Source organism: Notamacropus eugenii, chromosome 3 (genome assembly GCF_028372415.1).
Source record: "Notamacropus eugenii isolate mMacEug1 chromosome 3, mMacEug1.pri_v2, whole genome shotgun sequence".
Lineage (NCBI taxonomy): Eukaryota > Metazoa > Chordata > Mammalia > Diprotodontia > Macropodidae > Notamacropus > Notamacropus eugenii.
Window position 1 is genome coordinate 307,027,041 of NC_092874.1, and position 13,706 is coordinate 307,040,746.

Consider the following 13,706-nt stretch of genomic DNA (forward strand, 5'->3'; position numbering starts at 1 on the left):
ATCTCTTAATTTTAATTTTTTAGGTATCCTCCCTTCCTATTCAACTCACACTGTGCTCCCTGTCTATATAGACGTGTGTGTGTGTGTGTGTGTGTGTGTGTGTGTGTATAGTCCCTCCAGTTTCCCAAATACTGAGAAAAGTTTCAAGAGTTACAAATATTATCTTTCCATGTAGGAATGTAAATAGTTCAACTTTAGTAAGTCTGTTATGATTTCTCTTTCCTGGTTACCTTTTCATGCTTGTCTTGATTCTTGTATTTGAAAGTCAAATTTTCTATTCAGCTCTGAGCTTTTCATCAAGAATGTTTGAAAGTCCTCTATTTCATCAAATGACTACTTTTTCCCCTGAAGTATTATACTCAGTTTTGTTGGGTAGGTGATTCTTGATTTTAATCCAAGTTCCGTATACTTTTGGAATATCATATTCCAAACCCTTCAGTCCCTTAATGTAGAAGTTGCTAAATCTCATGTTATCCTGATTATATTTCCACAATACTCAAATTGTTTCTTTCTAGCTGCTTGCAATATTTTCTCCTTGACCTGGGAACTCTGGAATTTGCCTACAATATTCCCAGGAGTTTCTCTTTTTGGATCTCTATCAGGAGGTGATTGGTGGATTCTTTCAGTATTTATTTTGTCTTCTGGTTCTAGAATATCAGGGCAATTTTCCTTGATAATTTCATGAAAGATGACCTCTAAGCTTTTTTATTTGATCATGTCTTTTAGGTAGTCCCATAATTTTAAAATTCTGTCTCCTGGATCTATTTTCCAGGTCAGTTGTTTTTCCAATGAGATATTTCACATTATTGTCCATTTTTTTCATTCTTTTGGTTTGGTTTTGTAATTTCTTGGTTTCTCATAAAGTCATTAGCTTCCATCTCCTCCATTCTAATTTTTAAAGAACTATTTTCTTCAGTGAGCTTCTGAACCTCCTTTTCCATTTGGCTAATTCTGCTTCTTTTAAGAAGCATTCTTCTCCTCATTGGCTTTTTGGACCTCTTTTGTTAATTGAGCTAGCCTATTTTTAAAGATGCTACTTTATTAAGCATTTTTTGGATGTCCTTTAGCAAGCTGTTGACTTGCTTTTCATGATTTTCTTGCATCACTCTTATTTCTCTTCCAAGTTTTTCCTCCACTTCTCTTACTTGATTTTCAAAATACTTTTTGAGCTCTTCCATGACCTGAGACCATTGAATATTTATTTTGGATATCTGGGATATGGAAGCCTTGACTTTTATGCCTTTTCCTGATGGTAAGCATTGTTCTTCCTCATCTGAAAGGATGGGAGAAGATATCTGTTCACCAAGAAACTAACCTTCTATAGTCTTATTTTTTCCCTTTTTTGGGCATTTTCCCAGCCAGTTATTTGAGTTTTGAGTCCTTTGTCAAAAGGGAGGTATACTTTGGGGACTTGTAAGTTCTCAGTTCCTCCAAATTGGCACAATCAAGGAAGAGGAGTTTACTCCTCTCCTGGCCTGCACTTTGGTCTGGGAGCTACCAAAGCTTTTCTGTCCAGAATCTACAAGTAGAATTCCCTTTCCAGAGTCTCCACTAGCTCCATCATGCTAGCCAGCACTCTTCCTCACCCCAGGGGCACCACTCAGGGCTGAGACCCAGCAGTTCAATTCCCCAGGGCATTTTAGGTCAAGGACTCCAAAAATGGATGCTCCTGTTGCTGCTGTCACTGTTGCCACTTCCTGGGGATGGGGCTAGGAGAGGACCCTGCTCCCTTCTCATCCAGATGAAAAAGGTTTCTTACTGATCTCTGAAACTGTCTTTGGCGTTTGTGGATTGAGCAGTCTGCTGATGAGGATTCCACCCCTGAGATCTGTTCCTTTCCTATTCCTGCCAGTGTGGCATGGTCTAAGCTGGGCTGGGCTCTGTGAGCTGCACTCCACTCAATGCCCAATGTGATGGACCTTTCTTGTCAGCCTTCCAGGCTACCTTGGGCTGGAAATCTCTTTCACTCTGTCATTTTGTGGCTTCTGCTGCTCTAGAATTTGTTTAGAGTTATTTTTAAAGGTATTTTATGGGTTATGGGGGAAGAGCTAGAGTAGGTGCTTCTTTCTACTCTGCCATCTTGGCTTTGCCTCTACCCGACCTCATTTCTTTAGTCCTTTATAATATACAAAGTCCTTTGCTACAATGAACCTGTGATGGAAACTATCAGGCTTAGGGTCAGACCCGGGATTTCATTAATAGATAGAACCCAATAGATATTCAAAGTTCTTCTACCAGTTCAAGGTGTGATCTCCTCTCCACCTTACAGTCTTAGAAAATGTCCTAGGGAACCAAGAGAGGGAAGTGACTGGAATAGGATCACAGAGGCATTATATGCCAGAGGCAGTCACTGGCAGGGATGAGTCTCATTGTTACTGTATCTTCCCCAAGGCTTGGCTCACAGCAGACATTGCACAATTGTATGCTGCTAAGAGCTGAGGTTTGGTGTGCAGTAGCCAAGCTCCCCAACTCCTGAGGAAAACTAAATGCTCTCCCTCTGACTCCTATCCTAAGAAAACCCACCAAGTACAAAACCTGCCTTCATTCCAGTGCTTTCACTGATAATGGCTGGAATGAGGAGTAAAAGGCATGAGTCCAAAATGAACAATTCTCAAGTAGATACAAGTTGGCAAGGGGTACAAGACTCAGAAGGCCTGGCTTCAAGTCCTACCTTGGCCAAGAACTATCTGACCTTGGGCAAATCCCTTCTGAGTTTTTGTTTTCCCTTCTGCAAAATGAGGTGGTTTGACTGGATGATCCCTCCTATTTTCAATATTTCTTGTGTTAAGGGTTCACTCAAATGGAACATTCTGTGTCCTGGGTCCTCTTCCAATTCTGACCTTCAATGTTTGAGGTCCCTAGGCCTCTCAAAGTTCCAACGCTCTCTGTTCTCAGGTCCCTCCTAGCTCTGACATCCCATTACTAGCTTCATCATCAAATACTCCATGAAAAAACATGAAGATCCCTTTGTAACCTCTTCTGTAATTTTCTACCCCTCCCCTTTTTCTTTCAGCTGATTTCCCATGAGAGAGGTAAATGGAAGCACCCAGAATTAGAAAGAATTCAATATCATTGTTCAACATCATTGTTCAAAATAGGGGTGTTCTCTGAGCCCCCTGTCCTTAGCTCCCAGCTTCCTGAAGGATGCCTTAGCAGACTGCCCCTCAGGAAGTCTTGGCTTTCTTTGGATAATAGGGCTTCTAATAGTTCAAGAGCCTGGCTTTCCTCCCCAAAGGAGGGAAATTCTGTAGCAAAGTGGATTTTGATCAGCACAGAAGGCAGGCTCTGTGCTAAGTGCCATCCTGTTAAACCTATCCTCCAACACAGAGACCTTTGCAAGTGCCCTATTGCACACCCTCCAATAATTGGCCCTGAGAAGTGTATCTGTTCCCACTGTAGACCCCAACCCGTGAACAGTCTCTTGGCACTTTGACCAAAAGCCAGAGAACAGCACTGGAAGCTCGGAGGAGCCAGCCTACTTCCTTGCCCTGAGAGTAGACAGACACAGGGAAAATCTCAGATTCCTGACATTAGGCTTAATTCTCTTTGCTGACTCTTAGGCTGGTGGGGACACAGCTGACACTTGGTTATGGGATCATGTCTTTCTTGCCTCCACAGCTCTTCCTCTCACTGGCCTTCCAAGCCCCAAGCCTCCAATTTCTACTCATTTCCACAGCTTAAACTTTAGCTATGTAACTTTGCTGGGAATGGTTTTTAGAATTCTAACAACATAGATTGAGCAGGGAACTTAGCAGGGCCCCAGTCCAATCTCTCACTGGACACAAGCAGCTGGAGGTGCCAAATGTAGAGTAAAGAATAGCAACTACTGGTAATGATTCTAGGTGGGAAGGGGGCATGGTGGACATGTCATGTCAGAGTCAGAGGAGCAGATGGAGAGTTGGAAGGGACTTTGAAGTCATAAAAATTCAAATTTTTCATTTTACAGAGGAGAAAATGGAGGCTAAGAAAGGTAAAGTGACTTGACCAAGGTAACAAGCTAGTTAAGTGCTTGAGACAGGATTTAAACTCAGGTTGTCCTAACTCCCAATACAACCCTCCATTCACTCTGCCTCCCTAGCGGCCGTGTTATAGTACTGCCTCCTTGGTATACAAAACTGCCAACTGAGGGAAGTCCCTCTGAGAAAGCTGGTTGGCCCCTTCCAGGTCACTTGGAGTCTTAAAGAGTCCCCTCAGAGGCACTGAGCAATTAAAGGGCAGCTGGTGCCACCTTCTGTCCTTGAGGTGGGCTTACACTCAGATCTCGCTAGTTCTGAGGTTACTTCTCTTTGTTCTACACAATTTGTCAAGTCAATAAGGGACGTGTCAAGCACTGTCCTGTGCTGAATACTGGGGATATAATTATAATTATTTAGAGGCACCTAGGTGCTCAGTGGATAGACCACTAGACCTAGAGTTAGGAAGATCTGGGTTCAAATCCATTCCCACACACTAGTTGTGTGACCTTGGAGCAAGTCACTTATTTGTCTCAGTTTCCTTATCTGTAAAATGGAAGTCATAATAGCATCTACGTCCCATAACAGTATCTACCACAGCACCAAATGAGATAACCACAAAATGCTTAAGAACAATGCCCAATATAATAGGAACTTTATAAATGCTAGTTCCCCCTTCTCTCCCTTCTTCCTTCCTTCCCTCTCTCCCTTTTCCTCCCTCCTTTCTTCCCTCCCTCCATCTGTCCTTTCATCCCTTCCTTCTTAGCAGTATGATGGATAATATTCATAATAGTTGTCACAGTTTCAGTAGCAATAACAGTACTTGTCAGAATACTGGCAACCACAGCCATCATAGCAGTGAGACTTGCCACAGGAATCATGCCGCTGCTCCCAAGTGTGGCCTTGATCAGAGGTCTCTAACATTTTGCACCCAAAGGGCAGGGCTCAAGGCCTCAGGCCCTGGAGACCCAAGGCCTGACCAAGGGGATCTTATAGTCCTCTGTGGGAGCAGGAGATGTACACGGGCACAGAGAAGTATCAAAGCAGATAAATGAGGTAAGGGCTCAAGAAGAGGGGGAATTCCAGGAAGGGTGAAATCAGCTGGAGTGGTAGAGAAGGTAGCCATGGATCTGAGTCATGGAAGATAAGTGAGATTTTGACAGGCAGGCATTCAGGGTCAGAGGAGGCACACCAGGGCCAGCTATTAGTGCATGTAAAAGTCTTTGACCCAGGTGCCCAGGGGATCCTGACTGCAGTAATTACACCATACAAGGTAGAAGGGCTCAGCAATTGCAAACCTGAGTCAGCATGAATGTTCTCTCCTGAGGCAGTTCATTAGACCCTAAAGTACTGAGAGCTCATTTTTCCACATGATTTCTTGAGTGCAGAGCCTGTCAGGTCCTTTCTGGGCCTTAACCAAGGAAGATTAGAAAGGCTCTGAAAATCACAAAGTCTCCAAGCTGAAGAGGGCCTCAGAAGGCATGTTGAGTCACTCTAGTTGAGGTCATGGACTCCCCTTTCAGTCAGCAAGTGTCCACTGACCCACTACTTAGAGATTCCCCCACTATCATATGTAACACTAGCCCAAAATGGTTTTGTCACTATTTTGTTGACAGCCATGTGAGACAGTAGGCAGAGAACTAACTTCACAATCAGGAAGAACTAGGGTCCAGTCCCAAAACTAGCTGTGTGACACTAGCCCACTGTCTAATAATCCAGGTGTCAGAGAAGATCCCGATGTGCACCTCCTCATGGGGCAAGCTTCACCCTATTATCCTTGCAGCTTTGAGGATCTGGGCTGAGAACCTTGCATCACCTTGGATCAAGGCAAAGCTGAAGGGTGCTGAAATGGGCACTTATATTTGGCAGCCAAGTCTTCTTTTAGCTAGTCAATCTGCATCCTTATCCCTGCCCCATCCCAGGCAGTAGAACATGATCCCATTGACGGAAGGGGCTACCTGGCTTCTGTCTTTTTGTCCCCAGTGCCTAGTACATAGCCTAGCACAACAGCAGGTTAATAAGAAGTGACCGTGTGATTGAGTACACCTGATTGTTGTGTGGCTGTGCCAGAGAACAAGTCAGAGAGTTTGCTAAGAGTTTACTTACTCCTTCGGTCTTCTGCCTCTCTCTTTGCTCCATCAATAGCCAGTAATTCCAGGAGCCCCAACTGTTATCCATTCTCAGGCTCAAGAAAAGGCCAATTGTCCATAAAGCATCCTCTTCCAAGAAGGGCTTTTTTTCCCTTAATAGAAGAAGCCATATGATGTATAACCCTCCTCTTAACTGCCTGGCAAATCTTTATCTCCTTAATGAAATCCACTAGTCGGGAGCTTTAATCCCAACGCCCAGAGAGCCAACAGCAAATCTCCTATTTTAAATCACAGAGATGAGGGCTCTCTGATTCTCTCCTCTGTCAACAACCAAGTGGGGAAAAAGTTTGGTGCAGCCTCACTCCTTTCCAATCAAGACCACTTACGGCCTGCTCACTGTTCTGTTCTCTTTGATCTGATGGGCCTGGAAGATAAGGCTGAGGTTTCAATGGTCCAGTCCTTAAGCTATTCTATTTTCTTAAAGGTCAGGGAGGAAAGGGCTCACTGGAGATGAATACCATGAACCGTGTCTGGGTAATTGAGTAACTCTGCCGACATCCATCAGGAGCCATGGGGATGAAATACAAATGCTGAATTTTGGAGACCTTGGATGGGATGGGAAAGATGCTTCTGCTATGTATATACACAGAAATGCTCAAGCCCCACGGAAATGCTCAAGTTGCTAATGTGGCTACGCTGCCAGGCCAAGAATTCTGGGGAAAATGAGAGCCAGTTCTGGGCCAAGGCTCTCTGGTGATGTAGTGATGGGGGCAAGAGAGAGCCAGGACAGATACCACATAACATCTTTTCTGACTTCCCTAACTGCTAGTGCCATCTATCTCACACTAATCTGTATTTATTCACTTTATATCCCTGCTTTATATATCATTTATATGTACTTCATTTTTCCGTATTAGAATGCCAACTTCCTGGGAGGAGGTATTGTTTCATCCTTTGTACTGGTATCTCATGCTTAGAGTTTTGTGGTACAGATCTGGTGCTTAAAGAGAGCTTGTTGATTGTCTGATGTTTGATTGACTGGTTGGTGGCTTTCCCTAGTCTCCTTTCAAGGTCCATACCCACTCTCTGTAAACATGACAGAGGAATGTCCATCTAGGACAAGTGTTCCACCTGCCTTCTTCCCCAGTTCCTTAGTAGCCCTACCTCCATAGCAACCCCATGCCTGCCCTGGAAGGCTGTTCATTGTTCAGGGCCCAGGTATCTCTACAAAAAAGAGGGTTACAGTAAGAGAGGTCCTAGATAGAAGAAAAGCATCTAACCTTCTGGGAAATAAAAGAGGGGAACTTACTCTGAGGGTTAGCTAAAGAACCCTAAGATATTTAGCCTAGAAGAAGACACCGTATGATAGTAGCAGTCTTAAAGTATCTGATGAGCTGCCATGAAAAATACCAAATAAACCATGTTTGCTTGGTCTTAGAGGGGATCATGAGGTGGCTTCCTAAAGGCAGATTGAGTTTTGATATTATGGAAAAACTTCCCAGGAATGAGAATTGTTTCAAAATAGAAGAAGCTGACTGCAGAGGTCAGGAGTTAAGACTCAAAAGAAATGCCCTGTGTGTCCCTTTCTTGAAGGTGTTCCAAAGAAGATTCTTATTCAGCCAAAGTATGGACTATTAATTTCAGGATCCACTAACACATACAACTTAACAATATGAGTCCATTTTACATGTAAATATATATTCCTAACTGTACTTTAACACAGTGGTTTCTTTCGTCTTCTTATGATTCTTATGACTTGGAGCCAGGATCCATACGCTTTGCTGGACTTCCAGAGGGGCTGATGCACACCCTGAGCTATTTGTGGGACCAGATAGCCTCAGAAATAGCCTTCAACCCAAGATTCTGAGACTCAGTATGTGATTTCCCTGAAATTTTGAGCTATGATCCACCCCACCAAACACACTCATCCCAAGGGATGGCTCTGCTCATGATCTGTCCAAACCTGGGTTTTTACTGAGTCACAATGACTCCTACACCAACCCCAAGGTATGTCCCTGCCCATGGCACATCTAAATACATGTACTGATAAATAATGCAAAAACTGGGGGTACTATGATGATTTTTAGCCTTTACTCCCTACACACACACACACACACACGCACACACACACACACACACACACACACACACACTGTATCTACATGGAGAGTTAATGAAAACTTTGTCCTCCTTTTATAGCTAAAGACCTTGATGGCCAGCTTTGGAGCTACCATTCTCAGTTCCCTGTTTTAAGGCAAGGAATAATTCATTTTTCAAAGAAACATCCCTTTTATCTCCATACAAATGAACCTTCCATTCTTATTCACAGCAAAGCAAGAATCAAAGCACAGCAAATCCATCCATGACAGAGCTTCCATGGTCAGCAATTAACCCACTGTGGCCATGCATGCCCTGGTCTCCACTAGCCAAATGCACTAGTCCACATTGCACAAATATGAGTGGTGCATGGGTGTTGCTAACCTTGGGGTGGGGTCCCCCATAGTTCTAACTGTGAACCACATCTCATAGCCATTCCAGAGGACACTCATGGGACTGGTGTGGACAGCAGCTATCTATCTTCAAAACAACCCTCTCAGCACCTTTTTTCCCCTTCCCAACAACATTGTCTGTCATGCCAGAGAAGCCAGATTGGCCTCCAAGTAGCACTAAACCTTTAATCACATATTGTTTTGCTAAGAATAAAGACCTCAGAAATCATTACTCCATCCTGTGTTGTCTTTGAGACATTTCTCACAGTGGGTTATCCTTTGCATTAGAGCAGTGCAAGGCCAGACGATGGCATTTCAATTTCCATGCCAATACCTGGCTGAAATACCAAGGCTAATACTACAGAGAGTCAACTGATTCTTTTATGGAAAGGTGGTAGGTAGGTGATAGAAAAAGTCTGGCCTGGGTCATTGCAATTTTTTTTATCAGCCACATTGGGCTAAATTGCCTGAATCCATCCACTATCTGACCTTTACAATCATGAAGAATTAGAACAATGCAGGAGTCCCTCCACTGTTTCCAGAGAACTGCAACAGGGCTGGCCACTTACCGTCCACGCAGGCTGGCCGAGCTCTTGTCGTGCCGGCGATCTGTCCTCTTTTGCAAGCACATCGGGCAGTCTGCCGTGCAATAGTCCTTCGGGGCTGGCTACTATCTCTGTCCAGAGTCACAATCTCACAGGTACCAGCAGCCAACTGACCTGAGAAGTCAGGATAGCAAAGGAAGTAGGGTTAGTGAAAGAGACAGCCGGTGGGGATCCCCAGCACAGGCAGGGAAAGAACATACAAGAGGATGCTGGATGCCATAGCCTGGAGGAGAAGGTATGTTTCATGATCATTCTTGGTGGTAAGCCCAGGAAGGCCACAGAAACCAGGAAATGGTTATTGCTTCGTAAATGACAAGTTGGCATCAGTCGGGTGACCTTTCTGGTTTATGTAGCTTTGTTTAAAGAATCAACCTGTTAACCCCCAACCAATCTGGGAATATTTCCATATGTGGCACTGCCATTTCCCCAGGAATGAACAAACTCTGGATGAAACCCACCCTGTCAGCCATGCAATGAACTAGCACAAAGAGAAGAGATAGAATGAAAGCAGCTGTTTTTCCCCAATGCCCAAACTTTGAAGTATTTATTGTAAAAAATAAAATACCATCTTGGGAAAGATTTAATTTATGAAACCAAGTATTATTATGCCCCTTCTCTGTGATTATAGACCTGTTAATGACAATAAGTTCCATACTATAAAATAGGAAAATAGGTCAAATCCTTCTTTTTAAGCTGTTAAAAGTGGCATTTTCCAAACTAAACAGTTAAGAAATCATGCAATTATCCCACAGCCCCAGATAGCAGTAAAGAAATAATTTTGGATTAAACCAGAACTGTTACTGGTGGATTAGAGGGCAATGTGCACCCATATCTCTGCCTCCTCCCTCTCTTGTTAGCCAGGCATCCCACCCTTTCCTGTTCCCACACAAAGGCTAGCAAGTCCAGGCTGGGCTAACATCATTAAGCCGTTTATGGTAGCAAGGCAACGGCTGGCCGCAAGCAGCATTCACTCTAGCAGAGAAGACTGGAGGTGGATGCAGCATCCAAACTTATGCAGAGCATAGACACAAAAGGAATACAAGGTCATTTGGGGAGGACAGGAGAAGAGAACAGGAAGCACCCTTTACTTAATTGCTCAGGAAGGATCGGTTACATTTGGGAGTCCAAAGATGGAAGTTCAAGACCCTACTTAGCCACTATTTGCCTAAGTAAGTGAAGGTAAGTTATTGGCCCCTATGGCTCCAGTTTCCTCCTCTATTAAAGGAGACTGTTGAACCACACAGTTTCCAAGGTCCCTCATGATCTGCCAGTGAAGGCTCATGATCAACCTAAGCTGTTTTTTGATGGCTGTTTTTGATGGCAAATAACCTTTTGATGGGCTTTCCTGATCCATGAGCTTTGTTGTAAATCCTGGCAAAGAAACCCAGTTACTGAGAACTTCTTATTGGTGGGGAAGTTGATGAGAGCTACCTGATGAAATTCATACCCTAATAAAACCTTTTTTTAATTCAAAATATTACCTTTCTCTATAGAGTGGAAAGAAGCCTAGGGTACACATGGAAAACACATTAAGTTCAACCAATAAATATGCCACTTGTTTTCTATAATATGACTGGGCCAAGGCAACTCTACTAGTGGGACAAGGGTTGTTGCTCCCCTCAATCTTAACTTTTCTTGACTTGCATCAGTAGGTAAAACTGATAATGGGTGCTTTGATAGGTAGTGAGCATGATATCTCTGGAAGATATCACAAAGAGGAAGAATGACTATTTGTGCTCCCTGATCTTGAAGGTCTCTTCCAATTCAGACTCTGCTACCTACATGGTTTTGTTCTCATTTCATAGAAGAAAGGGGGAAATGATCTGAGCATACATGGCAAGTTCATAGATCTCAACCTGGGAGAGACCTCTGAGGACATCTAGTTTAACTCCCTCATTCAGTGGATGGGAAAACTGAGGCTTGGGTTTCACAACTAAGAAAGAGTAAATCATGTATTGGGTTACAGTGTTCTACTTCCAGTTTCAGGAAGCAAGAGATGTGATTACAGGGAATTTTGTTTGTGTGTTAGACCATAAACTCTTGGAGGGAAAAAAAAAAAAAACTTGGCTGTGCTTATCTTTGTATGTCCAAGACCTGGCAAAGTGACTTGTATACAGAAGGGGTTCAATATTCGCTTATCAATTACCATTCTCTGGAACTGCTTGTATATGACAAAGCCAAATCAAAGACCTCTTTTTCCCACGAGGAAAACCAAAGACAAAAGATGTTCATTGGCAGTTCCATGAAGGTGAAATAACTTGGACTAAAGAGAGTAGGGTCAAATCCTACTTCCATCATGTCACTGACCATCTGGATGACCCTGGGCTCAATTTCCTATCCCATGGGACTTGGATTAGATCAGGGCACTCAACCTTTTCTATGGATTTCACAGATCTTTTTGGTGATGGATGAGGAAGCCAAAGGGTCACTTCTCAGAATCATATTTATGGATAGCTGGGTAGCACAGTGGGTAGAGGACAAGATCAGAGTTCGAATTCAGCCTCAAAAATTTACTATCTGTTGACTCTTGTCATTTAGTTTCCATTTGCCTCATGTTCCTGATTTGTAAAATGGAGATAACAAATAGCATTTGCCTCCCAGGATTGTTGTGAGAATCAAATGAGATAATAATTATAAAGCATTTAGCACAGTACCTAGCACATAATAAGTGCTATATAAATGCTAAAAATTATTACAATTTTTTTTAAATGTATGCAGCACCAAGGTGGTGTAATAGATAGAATCTGAGTTCTAATCTAGCCTCAGATCTTTATGAGCTGTGATCCTGGGCAAACGATTTAAACTTCAACTGCCTCAGTCTCTTCAACTACAAAATGATGCAAATTGTTTAATCTGTTTCCTTCCGTTTCCTAATCTGTAAAATGGAAATAATAACAACACTACCTCCCTGGGTTGCTGTAAAGCTCAAATATACAGATATATCTGTAAAGCACTTAGCATGCACAGGGGGGTCAAACACAAGGCCCAGGCCACAATGCAGCCCAACACTCCCAAGTGTGGTCCAAACCAAATAAAAAGCTGTCAGCAAATACTTACTGAAATAATAAAGCCTCAGTAGAACAGAGAGAATATGTGGTGTTCTAAGTCAATAAGTACCCTCAACACACAGCTGGGAGGCATCCTTATGTATGGGCTAATGGTCTGGTTTCTTTTTGAGTTTGAAGACGCTGAGTCAGCCCAGTACACTGAACCCAGAGTAAGAGGAACTCGGTTCAAATCTCAGCTCTGTTATTTCACACCTGTGAGACCTTGGACAAGTCAGTAAATACACCTCTGGCTTAGTTTCCTCATCACTGAAAAAACAGTTTTACAAGACGCTTCTGATGTCTTATCTCTATATCACATGAGCCCATGAATCAGTTATGAGATAGAACCCTACTCTATAACTTACTCATGCTGTTTCCTTGATTGCAAAATGAAATGGTTGGACCAAGGTCCTCCTAACTCTAACCTATAAGCGTGCATTTATAGAAGATTCCATCGCAGTGGATCTCACTGGGGCCCTTGCTCATAGGCCCTCTAGGCAATCATTCGCCTGAACTTCCGCTAATACCTACAAGGACAGGAAAGCCTTCAGAAGCCGAGTAAATAATGAATCTAAAGTCAAGGACAGGGGTTCACGATGGAAAGCTGTGGGCTTAAAATAGATGTACAAAGAGAAATGTGATCAACCCTTGGGTTTCGCCACCAGGGCTGAGGAAACAGCCACTACTTTTCAAGGTAACACAAAGTCCAACTTTGCCTCTTTTAGATCACATTTGAGCCTTCTTAGGCCAGATCAAGAACAAAGCACAGCTCTGAGGCCAGTGATGGGAGGTCACTGGAAGAAACAGGAGTAGTTTGTATTTACAAAAACCCCTTGAGAAAGAGGTGAAAAAGCATGAAGAGCCTGGCTACAGACAAAGTTGGATTTGGGAAAAGGTAAAATAATAGCTACCCAATAGATGCGTAATAGCAGTGTCTAAACTTTTTGTTTGTTTGTTTTTTAAAATGTCATGAACCTATTTGGCAATCTGATGAAGTTTCTAGACCCCTTGTAAGAAAAAAAGGTATTTAAATGTATGAAACAAATCCATAGGATTACCAAGGAAATCAATTACACTGAAATTTAGTTATCGGAGAATCCCAGTGGATGCTCCATCATGTCTTTCTTAATCTCATCTTAGCTCCAATATGATGCTCCATTTCCAAAGCACATCGATCACAGTAAGCCAAGCCAGATACCAAGCACACCATCAATCCCACACCCAACTTTTAGCTTCAGTGCCTTGTAGCTGAAGGATCACCCACGTATCCTGGAAATCTGCTCCCATATCCATAGATTTACCCTCAAGCTTTCTAAAGCAACGTGCACTGATATCCAGTGCTCAACAAGACCAAGGAATTTCAACTGCATACTACCTGAAACCAACAACTACCAGGTCTCTCCAGTTGAGCTGGCCATTGGAAGGTGGGCACCATTACCCTGAACCTGGTTTTCAAAGCAGCATAAACAAGAGTGCTAGGATGTCTCTGGTCCATCATTCCTACAGCACACCCACATCTACG

General features: G+C 43.1%; 1 protein-coding gene across 4 annotated transcripts in view; it reads right to left on the reverse strand.

Moving 5' to 3' along the window:
- The window catches only part of TAFA5 (TAFA chemokine like family member 5), a 598,737-nt gene that overhangs the window by 218,719 nt on the left and 366,312 nt on the right, over window positions 1-13,706 (reverse strand). For all 4 annotated transcript variants that reach the window (XM_072596549.1, XM_072596551.1, XM_072596553.1 and 1 more), the window contains exon 2: window positions 9,102-9,251. In XM_072596549.1, coding sequence (XP_072452650.1) covers window positions 9,102-9,251 — 150 coding nt within the window. The remainder of the gene's footprint in view (window positions 1-9,101; window positions 9,252-13,706) is intronic.